General features: G+C 42.7%; 1 protein-coding gene across 1 annotated transcript in view; it reads right to left on the bottom strand.

Annotated features, from left to right (window-relative positions):
* FBXO42 (F-box protein 42) overlaps positions 1 to 20345 on the bottom strand; it is a 95811-nt gene that overhangs the window by 41229 nt on the left and 34237 nt on the right. Inside the window, exons 2-3 of the mRNA XM_050931219.1 lie at positions 17604 to 17870; positions 9108 to 9224 (exon numbers count right to left, since the gene is read on the bottom strand). Of these exons, the coding sequence (XP_050787176.1) occupies positions 9108 to 9224; positions 17604 to 17853 (367 nt within the window). The 5' untranslated portion in view covers positions 17854 to 17870. The remainder of the gene's footprint in view (positions 1 to 9107; positions 9225 to 17603; positions 17871 to 20345) is intronic.

The following is a 20345-nucleotide window of genomic DNA, read 5'->3' as shown; positions in this document are numbered from 1 at the left end:
CTTGCTACGCCACCAAACAGCTGTTTGGTGGTAGCAAGCGCTGGGAGGTAGGTGGAGGAGCAGGGACGTGGCGCGCTCACGGGAGGAGGCAGAAATGAGGTGACCTGGGGCTGGGATAGGAGCTTGGCTGCTGGTGAGTGCAGAGCACCCACTAATTTTTCCCCATGGGTGCTCCAACCCTGGAGCACCCACGTAGTTGGTGCCTATGGTGCACAGAATCCTCCAAATTACCAGGACTACGGTGTACAGCACATAGCCCGAGTACATGAAGATAGAGGGAGATTTTAAGGAACATAATATTTTAAATCTACAAAGAACTTTTTGTCCTGAAGCAGCACAGAACACTTCAAGCTGCCAAAAGGCAGCTCACTTTTGGGTGGAGCTAGCAGCAGCGGATGTGAAGCAAACCACATAAGAGTGAAAAGAGGGTAAAAAGTGGAAATTTTGGTTACGACTGAAGAAAACCCAGATTCTTACACTAAGACATGGATCTATAATGCCTACATTTACCCATCTAGGTTTTTATCCCATGGTACCCTCACTATGGGATCGGAGCACCTTCAACAAGAGTAAACAAGAACATACTGAACAGAAACTATAAATAAGTCCTATCTGCCCTAAAAGAATGACAGCAATTTGTTCCTGCCAGCGTTTGAACATGGGGCTACAGGAATTCTGGATATACACTCTCTGAAGTCCAGGCTACTAAACTATCCCGACTAGCGAAAGAGGCCAACATGATACAAGATGAACTTCCTTATTTGAGTATTTCCCCTCAAAGTCTTGGGTTTCCTTGTTATATCTTACTATAACGATCGCTTTCCCTCATACGTTCAGGACTCCTGTACAGTTATTTGATCGTTTAGTGTGGCAAGGACACCCTTTTTCACGTCTCTCATCTAAGCCAGTGTCAACGACTGGGACATGAATGACAGACAGCTAGTTGGCACAGGATCACCCAGATAAGACAAAGGTCAGGGAGAGGCAGGCTGGGGAAAGCAACGGGAAGAATTAGCTGAGCTTTCATAAGCCTCCTTGACTGAGGCTGAGCATCTGCTGTTTGTAACTTGAGCTTGCAAACTGGTGAAAGGCAAGAGGGGGGAGAGAGATTTCAAAATCACAACAACTATTCCAGATGATCAGGTTAACAAACTGCAAGACTGTTTCCAGTCTGTGCTTGGTGAGGTTTCTCTCCCCTCTGGGATGCAATTTTGCTAGTTATCTATGCCTTTGTCCCCTAAAGATGAGTCTACTGGAATACACTCTACATGGGGCTACACCAAAAAACTATTCAGAAACGTACAAAGTACAGAATTCAGCTGCCCGCTTCCATGATGTTTCAAGCAGAGAGCATGTTATACTAGGACTCCATGATCTGCATTGGCTGCCTATTAGTTTCTGGGTGAAATGTAAGGAGTTGGTTTTGACTATAAAGCTATAAGTGGTTTGTGATCTACGGAAAGAGACCGCATCTCATGATGAACAATTCTGACAACTGCAATCAAGCTATCAGTCCCCTGGTCTACCCAGGAATTCAATCCATCCTTGATCTGAAATAGCTCCAAAATTTTAACCTTCAAGGTACGCTGCAAAGTTCACCTATTTCCTCAGAGCTTTGGCAAGAGGCACATGGCATGGCTGGAGGTGGGGGAGAAGTTTATTTCCTGGTATTTAATCTATAGTGTGATTGAGGGCCTGCCTAGGCAAGTTATTGCATTTGATTGTGCATTTTTAATATTGTACAGGTACTTGGAGTTCTGCAATACACTGGAGAGGGTTCAGAGAAGAGCGACAAGAATGATTAACGGATTAGTAAACATGCCACACCCCTGGCTTCAAATGGTTTCCATCACATACTGGGTTTACAGTTTGGTTCAATTCCTCTGAGCACCTGAACTATATAAATTGTTCCAGCACTCCTGAAACATGCCTTATAGTGATAGACTCAAGGAGTGCCATCTGTTTAGCTTAACAATGAGAAGGTTACGGTGTGACTTGATTATAGTCTATAAGTATCTATATGGGGAACAAATATTTAACAACAGGCTCTTCAAACTAGCTGAGAAAGGCATAACACCATCCCATGGCCAGAAGTTGAAGCTAGATAATTCAGAGTGGAAATAAGGTGTAAATTTTTAACAATGAGGGTAATTACCTATGGAAACAACTTACCAAGGGTCTTGGTGGATTCTCCATCACTGACCATTTTAAACTCAAGATTGGATGTTTTTCTAAAAGATCTGCTCTAGGAATTCATTTGGGGAAGTTCTATGGCCTGTGTTATACAAGTGGTCGGACTAGATGATCACAATGGTCCATTGAGGCCTTGGAATCTATGATTAATCAAGTATCCTCTCTTTAGCTCCGTTCTCCGCTGAAACATCAGCCCACGAAGATGGCCTGTAATGTCAGTAAAGGCTCGGCCTGCCCATTTGCTGTTCCAAAGCTTGATTACATTTTGGAAACCATATCAAAAAGCAAAACCGTCCCTCTCCAAAACAGAGGGCATTGAGAACTGGCACTTATGTATTCAATTCGTGAATCCTGATGGAAACTTATCAGTACAGATACTTCCAACCATTAAGAAAACCCAAAGTTCTACAGAAATGCACTGAACAAAGTGACAGTAATGCCAATACTAATATTAAACATAAACATATACAACAGAAGTGCCCCCCTGAGGTGGAGCTTACAGGAATGTATCTTAATTTTAGTTCAAGGAATCTTTAAGGGAAAATGAAACCCAGCAGAAAAGAGCAAGTTGTAAATAGCCCCCCCCCCCCCACACACACACACACAAAGAGATGTATGTACAGCAAGACTGAAGTGTTCTAAGCCTTGGGAAAAGGAAAGGGTATCAGCTGGGGTTTGCAGAGAGCACTGATCACTGTCCTTGTCAGGGACAGGGATAGACCAGGAGAAGAACAAATGAGAATGTCAAAGTTCAGCCAGTGAGCCTATGGTGTAGATCATTAGCCACAGGCTGGTCTAACACAGAAGTGAAGGAGCAGCTCTAATTACGCAAACAAAACCTCAGCAACAGATGTGGAAGTTCAAGACCAAGCACCATTATAAATAACCTGCAAGACAAGTGAAGCAAAGCTACACAAGCAATAGCAGATAGGAGGGTGGTAATTCCACCAGGAAGGACAGAAGGCTGAAAAGAAAAGGAAATGCGAGGTTGTCAGAGTTCACTGGAGCTGCACCTTTTACAATATTAGGGCTCTGTCTATATGAACCCTGATATTTGCTCTCCTTTGACGTAAAACTCAAGGAGGACACAGTGTATTTGGAACCTGCACCAGCCCTTCCCTTCCTCTAAATCACAAGTTATGGAAGTAACCAGCATCTTGGTGGGAGTAACTGGAGTCAAAATATCAGTGACAGAAAATAGAGGGAAATGTGGAATAAAGAGAGTAATTGGAGTGATGCTCAAACTCTGGTGGCCCAGGGGAAATCCTTTAGCGTAGGTCGCTGTTACCAAAGGTCACTGTTCAGAGGAATTATTCTGAACTCAAAGTTAGTTTATTCAGTACTAGTAAAAGGGATTTTACTGATCAAATGCCCCTGCCATAATTCTTCAACTCAGTGATATATTTGTAGTGTCAATGACCTTTTATCACATTCATCCCACCAAAGAGAGCCACTAGGTCTAAATGAATTAGATGTAATAAAACTACATTCAACCACTGACAACTTCACTCAGCAGGGGAAGCAATGAAACCCATTTCCTCCTTTCAGAAAAGCCTCATTGTCTGACCTGTGACTTGTCATGCAGATCACCTGCTTCCTCTATTCAAAGTTCACAGAAAAGCCAATAGCTCTAATGCCCTTGGCTTTCACAGAAAAGTCCAGTGCATGAGCTGACCACACAGCAGGAGCTGGGGATTTGCAGATACGGAGCACACCGGGACAATGGTCCAAGTCAACATCTTACACAGAGCATGATCATTTGGCACACACATACCTATATGTATATACATCTTACAACATGTTCAAAGGCAGTGAGTATAATCTAATATTTTTTCTATTTCTCCTACTTAGAATACCATTGCTACATAACAGAAGCGCTTAACATCGACCACACCCACTCAAACCTAAATTACCAATCACAGAATGAGTATTGGGATAGATTTTAGGGTGGATGATACGATGCACCATCCTTGCATTATATTGTGTCTGTACCATTTCCCAAGCTCTGGCAGTTCACCTTGATGCTGATCTGCAGCACTGCTTGCTATACAATCCTGGGCCTCTCCTTAAGCAGAGACTGCCAAGTTTTGCAATGTTTTTGTGATGCAGGCACATGTCTGATAAGGACTAGGCTAACACCACATTTCATTTTCACATAGTGGCTCAATGTATATTCAAACCCCAGTCTCTACAGGTAAAAGGCTAGGGTACTAGCCCATTAGATCAATTTCTAGCCTCCCATATCTTGCCCAATTTAAATCAATAGATGCACGTACAAGTTTAATTTCATCTTGTTCAGATACAAAGAGATAATGGAAAATACAAAAGCATTAGAGGCTGCCTGATGGATTCCCCATCAAACTGCAAACCAATCATTTGCTAATAGTGGCAGGTTAAGAGTTATTTAAACTCCACCTCAGTCCAAACTCTTGGCAACTGCTGCTTTCAAGCAGCATCACAGTGCAGGCAATTTATTATTTTTTGAAGGGAGGTGGCAGCATTCTTCTCCTCTATTTGGTTTTAAAAACAAGCTAGCCAGACAGGCACCATGACGTCCGCACAGTATGTATTTTAATCATAGACCAAAATAATTTAAACTGTGCTTTCCTGCCTCTCTTTAGCAAACCATTTAAAGCTTCTGGAAAAGGAAGGCAGCTCAATTTATGCAAAAATGACAGTACAACTGAAAATTCCAGTTGTACATATTTAAAGGGCCAGCATCAATCCACCAAGTAGGATGGAAGATGAGGTCCATTAGAAGAAGTTGTGCTTAGAGCTTTTTGCTGGGCAGATGGCATGAGAATTTGAGAACTAATGGTAGATTTTTCAAAAGCAACTAAGATTTAGGCGCACAAGTCCCACTGAAAGTCAAGCGGATTTGTGCTCCTAAAATCCACTCTCACCACTATCACCTAAATAAAACAGAAACATTGTAAAACACTCCATTATATTTGAATACCTAGAGATGATCAAAAGCAATGATTTCAAAAGTTATCTTATTTTAAACACATTTGTGTCTCTAAATTTTGTCTATTACTTCTATGCTATATCACAACTTCTTATGTAGTAGTCCGAGACAGCCAGCGTAAGATCAGCGGACTATAACCGAGAAGGCTGGATTCAATACATAAATCCTTTCAGAGCAAGGAAAGTGGGCAACTTGTTAACTTTACTAAATACAACAAAGAGCATCAAAACTCTTGAGTATACGTATAGCAGTTACCTTCAAGGTCAGAAATAAAGAAAGTTTATCTGTCTCACCTTAAGAGGAAGGAAAAGAAATGGGCTCTATTTATATCCAACTTGCATTTCCACACCACCTTCCCAATGAAAATATTATTGCAAATTCTTTGTGAAGTCTCCTTAGTGGACCTGACTATTGGAGTGTAAGGACAGGCCTTTATATACAATGGTTTTCTTAGTGAAGGGTTCCAAAGCACTATAACAAACTGGTAAATGTTGTTATCTGTACAGATCCCTTCACTCACCCTTGCAGTGCTGCAATTGCTGAGGTGCAATACAGCAACTATTTAATAGTACTGTCCATAGACATGGCATTGCAATTTAGGACAGAAAGTGAATACCACCACCACCACCACCAAAAATTTAGGGAAGCAAAACACAGTTACTAGAGTTAGAATTTAGTGAAGTCACCAGGCCTAAATCCCTACTCCTATGAAAACCATCTCTGGGTTTTTGAATGACCTTAAGTCATCAAAATCAGTTTCCATCTCCCGTCAAAGGCTGCCTTCCCAATAGTATACTGAACTCCTAACACACTGCAGCAGTGCTTCAGTATGGACTCAGAGGAAATAGTGCTATCCACTAAATAATCAGCTACACTCCCTCCAACCCCTGGGGGGGTTCTTAGAGCTCTCTTATCCATGCTTGACCTTGCTTAGCTTAAGAGAGCTGACAGCACCACAGCAACGGGTAGTAAGACTGCAAATTAAACCATATGTTCCACTAGGCCTACAATAACTGTTTACACTACCTACATCAAAAGTAGGAATAGATTTGCACTGATATCATGTCAGTGCCAGTATAGACTATTGCTCCAGACCTTATGAAACTAACCCCTGCATTCCTCTGCTCTGGCCCCCCAGCCCCAATGTCTGCAGTGAAAAAATTCCCATGGTTCTACTTTATATATTAAAACTGTACAAAGGAAAATACATGGTTGGTCTTGTTCCTATTATAGTAAGACACCATATGGGTGAAAGCCAAGCTGACCACTCTTAAAGCAAGCACCACTATGGGTATGTTTTTCTGAGTTTCTCTCTCCCCAGGCCCTTGTATAGGTGTGAACATACCTAAGGATGAACATGCCATCTAGGCTGCTGACAGCTATTCAGAATTTTCCCAATTAAAATAACTTTATTAGCCAGTATTCTGGTAACATGCTTCACTACTGAGAAAAAAAGATTTGGCATTTAGAAGTCACTGCAGAACCAAGTATTCCATCGAGGGATCAATTCTTCTGGCATAACGTATTACATTCCTTTGCTGTCTGCCATGACCTTTTGATGTAGCTATGAGATCACATCAGCCATTTGTGTTTCACTAGATGAGTCACTGCTCTATTGTAATTGTATATTTTTAGATTGTACTACATTTGTATAATAGGTTCTTATTTATTCTGCTCAAGACAAAAGCAGTATGACTAAAGCTTGCTTGAGTTTTATAATACACTTGGCAAAAATCAGACCTATACAATCTTCTTAAAAAAAATGGATTTTTTCTACCTCCAGGCTTTAATGTAGGAATCTTCAAAAATATGGAACAATTGATTACCTGGAAGTCAAGAACCAGAGGTCTCTTCGCCCACATTGAGACATTATCCAAAAATCTGACCAAGGACAGAACCAAACAACTTTATTTGAACCAGTTTTTCTGAATATAAAACATTTAAAAAACCCTCTGAACTCGCTGAGGGTTAGATTGGTGTGTGGGATGTGAGTTTAAACAGATACTACTGAGACACTTCTTGGGGCACTCAGGGCTGAGAGTCACGTTATTACCACCTGCCTCCTACATGAGGGACTCCTGCCTAATCAGCATGTCGGCCACATTCTCCGCAGGGCTACACCGGCCATCTTTGCCTGGCAGGTTGACAACAGCTGCGTCCCAGTCCCCATGTCCCTACAAAGTGTCCCCCTGGAGTATCCAGTCCCTGATCACTGGATACCCACAGAAATCCTAGATCCCCTGCTCCCAAAGGAACAGTGTACCAGTTCTACCATAGACCATCACTCCTGTATCATGCACAGCACTTGAGTTCAGTTACATAAAGGAATTTAAGAAAGAATAGAGATTCAAATAAAAAGCAGAGAGAGAGAGAGATGGGAACAATCGGTTATGTATAAAATGTCACAACCTGCATTCTAAAGCCTAAACTTAACTACCAAGTTATCCTCCTGACTAACAAAACTTCTCTCATCCAAAGTTCTCTCCAATGTTTTCAACCAAGCCTGGCTGAGATCCCTTTTCATGAAGCAAACTCGCTATCCAGTTACTTCCTAGATGAAGGATGCTAGTGTGTGTGTCTACACCCTAAATATATCAGAACAGACCCCTCTAAAATTTTCAGCACTAAAAAAAGAGGAACTTGTGGGAATTTTCACAGCTTATATGTAGTAAAATATTCTCAAATTTTTGCTTTGGCAGGGGGGTTTTGTTGGGTTTGGCGAGTTTCTCCCAAGCCTGGAAATCTGTATCTAATCCCTGGCTGCCCCCTTAGCCTGTCTACTAAAGGCAGCTTAGTAAATAGTGCCAGACGGGTGAGGGAAAGTCGTAAGAACAGTGTGCAAGTCATCGTCAGGTGGCTTACTAGCACTGGTACTTAAAACTGAGGGATGTTGGTGTGTGCATGAGTGCACACAAATTCCATATTCTGCGCATCATTCGCTTAATATATTACTACTTGGGAATATGAAAATGTTATGACTGACGACACTTAGAATCCTATCAACCACTCACTTTATATTTACCTTTTTAAAATGAAATCCTGTTCCCAAGGGCCATCTCCCAGAGAGGCCAGAACCAGTGAAGTAGATGGACAAGGACTGAATTTTTGTTATTTGTTTGTAATTGCCTAGCACAATATGACTAGAACCTCTAGGAGCTACTGAAATACAAATGAATTGTCATTTGATTTACGTCCCTGCATGTGAACATTTTTCAATTTTGTTAGAGAAATTTAGAGGTAAAGCAGAGATTCACTCCTAAACTAAGCAGCATCAGTTGAGTTATTGGCTTCTATGAACAAATCATACCAATATAAAAAATGTGATTGCTTCAGTACCTCTAATCTACAATCCTGCATGCTTTACATGAAGTAAAATATAGCTTAGCTTCCTCCAAATAATGCAGAAATATGTAAACATTATCTACTGCAGCAACCCGCAGATGCCAATCCAGCTGCCGTGTACAGGCTCCAATTCATTAGCTCTACCCATGTCACTGCACCGAAGTCATTAGAGTGAAGCTTCTGTCATTTTGACTGCAGAAGGCTAAGAGGGACTGAATATTTAAGAAGAAAATTAGTTAAGTCTAAGGGTAGGGTTTTAAAAAGTGCCCGAATGCCTTAGGAACACACATCCCACTGATTTCAATAGTTGTGCTCCTAAGTCACTCAGTCACTTTGCCTCTTAACTTAGCATCAGACGGTTAACAACAAATGGTTTATCACATATCTATTCTTGTACACTGTTTATGTTGTCAGAACAGCATATTACACATACTTGTAACTTTTACCCAACTATAGGGCTGCGCACTACTGCTACATCTTGGGTCAAAGTAAAAACATCTTGTACTATAAAGTCTCTGCAAACATGACAGTAGCTGCTAGGGGTGGAACACACTGAATTACTGGATTCTCAGAGTTCATATTTCCTTTCTAACTGTGTACTTACTGTGTGAGAAGCGCTGTGTAATTGGGGTTCCAGGATAGGGATACGTGCGACTCTCCCACTGAATATTTCCTTCTTGGACCGCCTTGATAAAGCCATGATAACACTGATGTGCCACACCTAGAAAAGGGAGAAAACAATACTTTAGTATGCTTCTGGCACAAACTTATAGTCACAAGACTAGGAAGGAGTTGTTCCTCCATGATCAGCATTGCACAATTTCCAGAGGAAAACGAAACCCATAATACACCTGAATTAGGCATGGGTTAAGTCACTTGTCTTGATGAACAAATAGTCCAACTCAATATGGCAAATGCTAAGGGAGCAATAGAAATAAATGACAGTGTAACCATTTCTCCTAGAAGCCATGCATACTTCACTTTTTTTTTGCAATTCCAGGTCAGGGAAGAAAATGATAAAAAGGGTAACAATTACAGGGTAATGAATGGATGTCATAAGGCTGGTAATGGAGGAGCAGCATGGAAGGTGTAAGAAGGTGGTTAGTGATCAGAAGGTAAGTCCTTGCATTTTGACAAAAGGATTATAACTGCTCCAGTGCAGGCCCACAGAGGATTCATGAGAGGAGAGGACAGACAATTCAAAGCCAGTGAGTGGGCTCAAAGGTGGTAACTGGTTATAAATGATTTGCACAATTTTTCTGTTTTTAAGACTTCAACAGGCTGATGACAGAATAAATCCTTTGTGCAATCTAATAACATACACATTGTCTGTATCAGTTATCCTCTCCTGTCCAAAACCTGCAGCTAGTTAGGGTAAATTACCAGCACTGTAAGATGACCATGTTCTAGATGAGTCTGATTCAGAGGCAAGTGCTTAAATTAGAGTCAGAAATAGTTTAGAGGGCTCAACAGCTGAAGACAGTGAGAATCTGGAGGTTTGGGGGATTACAGGTCAGTGTGCTGAAGGCCTAGACTACAGTTAAGGAGAGTCTCTGGAGAGGATATACATGGGGGATATACAGGCTGGTGGTGAGAGACAAATGTATTGACAAAGAAGCGAAGTAACAGCGGCAGGCCCAATGAACCTCCCTTAAAGCACAATGCAATACCACTTAATCTGCCAGCAGGAGCCAGATGCTGGAGAGACCAGAGACCAGGTGAGAGATGGATGTCAGAGATGTCTGGTGTCTATAAATATCTTTTTGCGTTGGTGGTGAATAGCTGCTTAGTACACACTTTGGGGCATTAGAAAATAGGTGTTTTCAGATAAACAATGCCTGTGTTCTATGCTGCCACGCAAGCCTGCTGTGCCCTAATCACCACACATATCGTCTGTGCACAACTGCTTCTTTGCCGGATGAGCATCTGCCTGTTTGTTGAAATGAACCTTTGAGGAGTCACAATACATTATAATGAAGTTCTCCGAGCACGTCGGCTGCTATTGGCAACATTATTTTAAAATAAATTTACAATTAACCATTCCTATTAGAACATACTTTAATTAAAATCTGTTCATTTCTCACATTGCTAAAGGGGAAATTTAGGTTCTTCACCTGTGGCCACAAAGGCCCCCATGCAGAGCGGGACCAGAACCAGAGCTGCTGGTTCTGTATGTGGGGTGCGGATTTCTGCTGAGAGATTTGGCTCTGGGGATCCCCCAGACATTGCCCCCAGTGGAAGGAGAAGTGTCTACTAAAGTCTCAGGGCTGCAGTAGCTGTCGCAGAGCAGCCTGGCAGACAGTCCATGGCCTGGAAACATCCGCTCCTGACAGCATTCACAAAACCTCCTAAACCAAGCCACACCACTTAAGCCAGATACAAGAGGAGAGGATTTAGTTCTTAAAATTCTTAGCAAACAAATACCAGATTTGCCTACCAAGGGAATAGCTCACTGAGAGCTGGATTCTAGTTTCAGTTACGCATCGCTGTCACGGAGACTGGTCTATGCCCCAGACTGTCTCCTGGGAGTGACCCCTTCAGTGTGCCAGGCCCCAACAGTGTGCCTCTTCAAAAGGGGCAGGCCTGTGGCCTCCAAGATTGGGCTGGTGGCACCAGCATTCCCAATCTCTCTTCATGGCTCCATGCAGCAAATCCAGCCAAGCCAAACTCCGACTGGAGGCTTGTACTGTGACCTTTCAGGGCACAAGGATCTCAGGGGGTACGTCTACACTGCAATTAGACACCCACAGGAGGAGCTGTCTGAGATTTGAGGCCCCTCCCACTTTGCAGGGTCCTAGAGCCCAAGCCTGGAAGTCTATACCACAGCCTGAGCCCCACGAGCCCAAGTAAGCTGGCTCGTGCCAGATTCTGTTTTTTAACTGCAGTGTAGACATTTGACTTGGTACCACAAAACATTTTGATTAAAAAACCTTGAATATAAAATTAACATGGCACATACTAAATTGATTAAAAACTGGTTAATCGATAGGTCTCAAAATGTAAATGTAAAACAAGTAAATAAGTGGCTATGATTGCTAATGGGGGTGAGCAGTGGAGCGATTTTAAAGGAACCTAGCCAGATTTCTTTTTCCTCCTTTGAGATGCTGGAGAAGCAGTGAAGGAGAAATACACTGAAGGCAAACAGATTAAGGTTTTTCTAACAAGGCTTTGTTAGAAAGGATTTCCAGCTAGGCTTAGCTAGAGGGTAATTAACAGTTTCTAAAAGACAAGTCACAAACCAGTTTTTCCGGTCTCTCTCTCATTCTGAGAAGTCCAGTTAAAAGCTGTGAGGTTGGTTTGTTTGTTTGACCTCGCAAACCAGGATAGCTCAGGCAGAGCACAGAAACATGTCAAGCAAAGGAAAAAAACCATACAACAGGAGCTGGAATTAGCCAAATTCCAGGCTGAGGAGATCCAAAAGGAACATGACAGATAAATGGCCAGAGATGAGGCTGCACACCAGAGGGCTATAGAGATCCAGAGGGAGGCCCAGAAGCATGCCCTGGAGTTAGCATGGGCTAAGCAGGAGTTACCAGCCAACCCTAACAACCCTTCTCCAGATACTGCTTTCCATCCCAGAGAATTCCCCACCTACAAGGCAGGTGATGATACTGAGGCCTTCTTAGAAAATTTCGAAAAGGGCCTGCCATGGGTACAGCATCTCTACAGACCAGTACATGATAGAGCTGAGGCCACAGCTCAGTGGACCCTTAGCAGAGGTAGGGGCTGAAATGCCTAAGGAGTCTCTCAAGGCTACCCAGGGAGGGGAAGGTTTTGGGGGGAAAGGGAGTGATCCAGACACTAAGAATTCTGGATGGTGGCAGTGAAACCCGATCTAATTTAATTTTAAATGAAGCTTCTTAAGCATTTTAAAGACCATATTTACTTTACATACAACAACAGTTTAGTTCTATATTATAGACTTATAGAAAGAGACCTTCTAAAAACGTTAAAATTTATTACCGGCATGCAAAACCTTAAATCAGAGTTAATAAATGAAGATTTGGCACAGCACTTCTGAAGGGTTGCCAACCCCTTCCCTACACTACTTAATATTTTTCTCAATGACCTGGAAGAAAACAAAATTGCTGATACAGTTTGAGAATGACAAGAACTGGGGGAAATGGTAAATAATGAAAAGGGCAGGTCACCAATACAATGTGATCTGGATCATAAGCAAGTCATGCAAGTATTAACATAGCTAAACATACATCTAGGAACAAAGAATGAAGGCCATATTCACAGGATGGGAGGGACTCTCTCCTGGGAAGCAGTGCGGCTGAAAAAGATTTGATGGACATGGTAAATAATCAGCTGAACATCAGCTCCCAGTGCAATGCTGTAGCCAAAAGGGCTAATGAGATCCTTGGATGCATAAACGGGGGAATTTTGAGTAGGAGCAGAGAGGTTATTTTACCTCTGTATTTGACACTTGTGCAACTATTGCTGTAATACTGAGTCCTGTTCTGGTGTCCAGAAGGATGTTGATATATTGGCGAATTCAGAGAAGAGCCACAAGCATGATTAAAGGATAGGAAAACATGCCCTCTAGTGATAGATTGAGCTCCTTTAGTCTATCTTAAAGAGAAGGTTAAGGGGTGACTTACAATCTATAATCCCCTAAATGGGGAACAAATATTTGATAATGGGCTCTTCAACCTAGCAGAGAAATGTAGAACATGATCCAATGGCTGGAAGCTGAAGTTAGACAAATTCAGACTGGAAATAAAGGTGTAATTTAACAGTGAGGTCAGACTAGACAATGGTTCCTTCTGGCCTTGAAATGTAGGACAGTGGAGATTCTAGAACTTGACAAGAGATTTTCCCCAAAATTCTTACTGAAAGCCCCATGCTGGGAAAAAACCCAAAAACCCTGAGTATTATACTCCAGGATTTGTGGCAGGAAAATGTCAAACTAAAGCCCTAGATCCCTGGGCAGTTGGTCCCCAGGAGGTCACATCAGAAATGTAACCTGAATTATATGATTTCAAAGCAGATATATCCTGACAAACAGGAAAAATTAAGCCTTAGAAAACAAAGCATTTACCTCAAGTGACCCTCTCTGCACTGTAGGGTACAGATGAGCAACTGCTTTTGCTGTAGTTTATAGTAGCTGCTAAACTGACATGGCTGCTAAACAACTCCCCCCATCACAGTCCCAGCGTTAAAGACTAACTAGTCACTCAATTGCATGCTGCCTGAAGTCACTCAACCCTGTTGTACACAGTACGCCTCTCCCACATTCTTTTTTCGGGTGAATCACTAATTTCTACTTCATTCCAGGCTTCTCCTTTATACCTTTAAGCCATGATAACTGAAAGAACAAACAAGCAGGTGACTGCACATCACATAGCAGCAGAGGGTGAGAGTTTCAGATGAGGGGCTGATCGCTCTGCTGCTTGAGGAGTGCTGGAGAAGGGTTTGTTACCTCCCGTAACTTGATGTGCTGAAAGAATTTTGCATTGCTCACTTCCAGAAGTGCTCCATCTGAACTATGAAGGTCAAACTCAGAGCAGGGGAGAGAATACTTAGAAGCGATACAGAGCTTTACATGTTCAAAGGACTCAGCAAACATCCATTCTCGACCTTCCCATGAGGTAGGCAAGCACCAATCCCATTTTACAAAAGAAGATTGCACAAAGAGACTTCCAGGCTCCCCACAGAGCCAAGACTAGAAACTCAGGTACACCTGCCTATTTCACTTTTCCCGTCAGCAAAGAGCCAGCAGTAACTGTTGCACATTGTTGTTCAGCTCCGATCTGCATACTACAACGGCCAGCGCACACCGCTCCAGAGACAGAGAAAACCCCTGCCCCAGAGGGCTTAATCTAAGGGTATGTCTACACTGCTCATGTTACAGCATGGCGCGGCAGCACTGTGACATGGGCAGTGTAGTCAAGCTTTATTGCTGGGGGAGAGCTCTCACAGCAATAAAAAATAACCCCCCTGAACGAGCAGTGAGCTTTAATGTCAGGAGTCTGGCATCCAGCAATAAAACGCTGTCCATACTGGCACTTTTCAGCGCTAAAACTTTTGTCACTTGGGTGGATGCGTTTTTTTCACACCGCTGAAAGACTAAAATTTTAGCACTGAAAGTTGCAGTGTAGACACAGCCTTAAAAAAAACAAAACACAGATGGAGGGTAAACAAGCTACGGAGTATCGGGAAAAATCGGCACAGTTATTTTTGTTGTGGTTGTTTTTTAAGGGGGTAGAAGTAAGCTGAGGGGGAATTGCTGCAATGTGTCCTCCCCATCCACTCAAAATCTTTTAAACAGAGATGGGGATTTGTGCTTTACCTGCAAGTTAGATATTTTACAGAAATACCACGTGGTGATACACAGCTTCCAGGCAGAGAGAAAAAACCTCTGCATTTCAGTGGCCCTCACCTCCAGGAGACCAAGCAGGTGACATTTTCAAACTGCCAGATAAGGTGGGAGAAGGTGCAGAACTCCCTGCTCAGAGAATGCAGCACAGGTCATTTAACGAACGGGACACTGACGGCAACTGCAGGCCTAAGACACATCCCACAGGTGTGACCAGGGAAAAAAATGCAATGAAAAAAAAAATACTCTGTGTCCTGTAAGGCAAGTTTGCCTTTTATAATTCAGGCCTCTCTCCCCTGACAGCTCTCAGCCCTAATCAAATCCAATACCATCAGTACAGTATTTACTGTTTGATATTAATTCCCACGTATTTTTCACTGTCCTCAACTTACTATGCTGCATATTTTTGTTTTGAAAACAACTGCCCTGTAGGATTCTGTGCATTTATCCAGTCCACCCTGGGGTAAATTACAGCAATTTAATTATCAAGCAGGAAACCTTGATTTAAATCATTGATTTTCATCTTGTTTTGCATTAGTACTTTTTAGTTATTTTCCTAAAGAAAGGCTGATTCTCATTAGAAAGGCTGATTCTCATTAGCTGATAAGCATTAAAACATACTGATTTTTCAGTTATAGTCTTTGCCCTAAATTTGATGATGCTTTTCACTAACCAGGCAGATATGCTATATCTGTATGTATTTATTAAAGTAATTTGTAGCTTAACCTACACTTATTCAGTCTTAGTTTATTATATTAGAAAATGAATTGAATTAGAAATTGAGGTGAATGCTACATTTCTTATTTACTAGATGAGTATTTTTACTTGTGTCAGGCTCCATTTGGATAAAAATTTGAGAATTAAAAACGTAGAAAAACAGCACTGAGGGTGGTTTTATTGTTTTTTTTTTAAGTAAAAAACTACCTCAAATGTGCTGGATACATAAGAAAAAAAAGTTTATCAAAACATGTTTTGAATTTAAAACTAATTTATTAAACAAAGGCAGTATTATCTGTAGTTAGTGAACTGAACTGATTGTTTCTGGTCACCATGTTGTTTGGGATTTTAGAACTAACAGATCTCAGCCTCACATGTAGTTTTCCTACTTTTACAGCTCCCAATTAGTTTTACTTTGAACCAACTGCTCACTGAACTGAACTGGCTGAATAAACTAAATGAAGAAAATATTCTCTTCACCAGCAGAAGAGGCTATGTTGTCAAAGTGTTAAAACCGCATTTGACAAACTCTGATTCCAGGTGCTTAGTCAGTGACTTCCACTAGTCCAGTAGTCTGACTTTAAAACTTGCACAGCAAGGATGTACTACTTTTTTATTTTAAAAAAACTTTATTAGATTACAGTAAGATTAAGCCTAAATTTAGGTTGTAAATTTCAAATTTAATTTTAAATAGGTTTATTAAAAATAAACCTGTATTTAAATAAAACATTTTTTAAAACTAATTGATATTTATCCACTCCTGGCCAGTCCTCATCATTCTAGTATCTGAGCATCTTGTGACAGGGAATACAGGTAGTGGCCAGGGACATGGGAGTATTTTGTTTCTTGGAAACAAGACATTGGTTGAGGCATCAGCTGCTGGGGAAAGGAAGCATCCTCTCCCCTTTGTTCTGGGCAGACAGAGGTGAATTTAAATTTGGGAGAGGGTCTACCTAATTCATTGTACTTTATAGGGTGCCTATTGCTACAGCATCTGAATGCCTCAATCTTTAGAGTATTTCTCCTCCCAACACCCTTGTCAACCAGGGCAAAGCTGTTATCCATGTTTTACAGAGCGGGAGCTAAGGCCCAGAGAGGCTAAATGCTTTGCATAAGGTCACACAGGAAGTATGTGGCAGAGCAGGAGACTGAACCCAGGTTAGCAACCTAATCCTTAGACCATCCATCCTCTGCATTTGGATTCCTCATCATCGTCATCCCAGCAAACCCTGAGTGTATCCACCTTTCCCACTATAACTTATCCAATATCTGCCTGTACATCAAAGGATGATAAAGCACCTTTGCTGGAGGCTTCTGCTACAATGAGCAACACTGAAAGAACGCGGATATTTAAAACATCGGTATTACGCTTCGAAATTAGTATTACATTGAGGTAAACAGGAGTAGCTCATAGCCTGGAACATTAGCCCTAGGGTATCTGCAGACACAGGCAGATATTACTACATCAATTTACGTGCAGTTCATATTATGAAATTTATCTTCTAAACCACAAAAGCCAGGGACTTAATTCTGTTTTCACATGAAGGCTTACATTCTGGACCACAGTTATGCAGCAATATGTGCAGCCACATTAGACATGGAGCCCTGGACCTGCTACCGTGAATGGAGGTGAGGGACGTGAATGCAAGGCAGGAAACAATGCATATACCAGTACCTTGGGGTACTACAGAAGTAGTCAGCTGGCTAGTTTTATCTTGACATTTTTGACAAGCACAGTACATAGAGTCTGCCAGGTTGGTGTGAGACCAATAAGCAAACACAACACCCCACGTTTTTATAGTAGATAAGAGACTTCACTATGAGGTGCTTTACTGCTAGTCCTACCTGCACAGAATGAAGCAAACAGCTTTAGTTATTCTTCTGGCATTAGTTCAGTAATCACAACAAGACTTTGCAACATCCAGATTAAGGTGTGGAGGGAAGGAAAAGCAACAGTGAGAGCTGAATTTTAAAAACACTGCAAAAAGATTGGACAGGAAAACTAATAGATCTTTTATCCTTTCATTTGAGGAAAGACCTCACTGCTGCTGTTTGTACCTTTGATGAGGCGATACCACTGTTTGCAGACAAGGGCAGCGGTTTTGTGCTCCTGGTATGGTGAGAGGAAGGACAGGATGTATTCTAAAACCTCTTCTGGCAGCTCCAACATCGATCGGTTATGCCTGGTCTCCTCAACCTCCAGCTCAGGACGTGGCTCATCGTCTTGCTCCATTGGTCCTTCCACCACTGCTTCTTCTGGGTCCACAGCCATGAAACTGTCATCTTCGCTGTCTGAGGAACTGGCCATGGCATTCCACTCCACAGCTTCAAGAAACAGGAAAAAAAAATCACATTAAAGTTATATAGAAACAGTGTGCTTAGAAAAGCCTCAATCATGGATTTAGACATCAGATCTACACCAAGTTCTGCTTCAATAAATTGCAAGGCAAAATATTTCGATATTTCAGTCCTCTGAACTGTGATGCCCAAAGTCTGGCTCTGGGCAAAGGTCATCTATATTTAGGGTCAAATGTTCAATGTCTTTTCCTCGTACAAAACAAATGCTTAAGTACTGCCATCATTGAAGCAAAAAGTTTGTCTATGTTTGGAAAGTGAGTAAGCCACCTCCTTCTCTTACTGGCCTGTGCTTTGAGAGACTTTTTTTAATCCCTCTATCCCAGAGATCCAGCAGATCCCCATTACAGCTCAAATGGCAAACCTGGAAATAGGACTTAAAAAAACCCTAATGCAACTCTTCTCTCGCTCAGCAGCCTGAGAAACTACTCAAAGAGCAGTACTGTCAGTCCCTGGCCATGGAGAACATCTACAGCAGTGATACTCAGACAGAGGCTCCCAAGCCACAAGTGGCTCTTTAATGTGTCTCCTGCAGCTCTTTGCAGCACATATAAAAACGCCGTGATTTAATTATTAACCAATTTAAGTTGTAACCAATTAGGAGCTTGAACTATGTTAACCGATTGTAGTTGATAAAAGAATACTTGGTCAGCCATTTTGCTGCGAGAATCATTCACACACACACATAGCTATCTATATATGCACGCGCACACAAAATCTTTCCTGTCATAGGAATACATAGCACTGGTAAATGAAACAATGAATTCACACAACTGTGGCTCTTTAGGGTAATGATTGCTAATCTGGCTCCCAAACCAGCAAGGTCCAAGTATCACTGCTCTACAGTAAGTTCTCTAGGTCAGAGTTTTTCAAAGTTCAGGTCACAATCCAGTACTGGATCCTGGCATATAAGGCACTAGGTCGCTCTGGTCAGCATCTCCGACCGGGACGTTAAAAGGCAGGCTAGTGCCTTCCTGCTCCAACACCATGCTGTGCCCCGGAAGCGGCCAGCAGTGGGTCCAACTTCTAGGCAAGGGGGCCACAGGGCTCCATGCGCTGCCCCTGCCCTGAGCACTGGCTCAGCACTCCCATTGGCCAGTTCCCGGCCAGTGGGAGCTGGGGGGAGGGGTGGTGCCTCCCCTGAGGGGAGAGAGCCGCGCGGAGCCACTTGCATACCTCCGACCAGGAGCTGGACCTGCTGCTGGCCGCTTCCAGGGCACAGTGTAGTCCACAGGGCCAAGCCTGCCTCTGCACCCCAGCTGTGGTGCTGACCGGGAGCCACCGGCAGTAAGTCCGCACCCCAAACCGCTACCCCAATCACCTGCCCGAGCCCTGAGCCCCCCCCAAACCTGGAACCCTTTCCTGCACCCCAAACCTCTCATCCCCAGCCCCAGTCCAGAGCCCTAACCCCCTTCTGCACCCCAACCTTCTGCACCAGCCCTGAGCCCCTCTCACACCCCAAACCCCTCATCCTCAGTTCCACTGGGTCACGGGCATCAATTTTCTTCAACTGGGTCCCTAGAAAAGAAGTTTAAAAATCACTGCTCTAGGTAACTAATGTTCTTCACGGATGGGCTCCCAAGGGAGGGGGCTATTCAGTTTTTCTTGGCTGGAGGGCTGGCAGCCACACAGAACCTTGGAGAGGGAGAGCATGGGCAGGAAGGCAAAGTGGACAGGGATCCTTGGAGCTTCAAAAGCGACAAGAGAAAGAATAGCCCTTCACTCTCATTCCTTTCACTACTCCTCTTTGCTAACCCTGTGTTTTGCAAGTCAGGCAACTTTCCTTCCAGGCTGTGATAACTATTCAGGGAATGTGGGAGAGGGGGTTTTGTCCACACTCCCCTTTGGCAGCCCCTTCTGCTCCACTGCCTGCTCTTTCATTTTGCTCAGAGGCTTGTTGTCTTGTCCATGCTGTAACAGCATTAGAGAGAATGCTGCCTAAAGCTGGTGAACAGGCTGGAACCACCACACACGTGTTTACAGGATTTCACAACAGTGTTAAAGAATCATGTTTAAACCCTACAACAAAAGCTCTCTTGACTTAGTTTAGCTGTAGCGTGGATATGGATTGCTGTGTTATGGTTAGCCCTCCCAAACAACTCACAACATGACAGAAACAAGCTAAAGGAGCTACTGCCTCGGCATGTGGTCAGCACCATGCCCTTGCTAAGTGTGGCAGTGATAATGCATGACAATGGCACAAGTGGCCTACTTTAAGTGAGCAAGATGTGCGAAGTAATCAATGGAACCAGCCTTATGCTGGAGGCCACCACCACCAGTGGTCACCAGAAACAGAATGATTGTTTAAGGGGGAAGGGGAGTTTTAATAAAACTATGGTAAAAACTGTTTGAGTTTCTTCTTATGGGTTTAAGTGTATTTAATTTATGCACAACATTACAAAGTCTATTACCATGATCATGGGATCAATTTCTAATGTGGATCTA

Source organism: Gopherus flavomarginatus, chromosome 21 (genome assembly GCF_025201925.1).
Source record: "Gopherus flavomarginatus isolate rGopFla2 chromosome 21, rGopFla2.mat.asm, whole genome shotgun sequence".
NCBI classification, from domain to species: domain Eukaryota; kingdom Metazoa; phylum Chordata; order Testudines; family Testudinidae; genus Gopherus; species Gopherus flavomarginatus.
The sequence above is the reverse complement of the archived record's forward strand: the minus strand, read 5'-3'. Positions and strand labels throughout refer to the sequence as shown.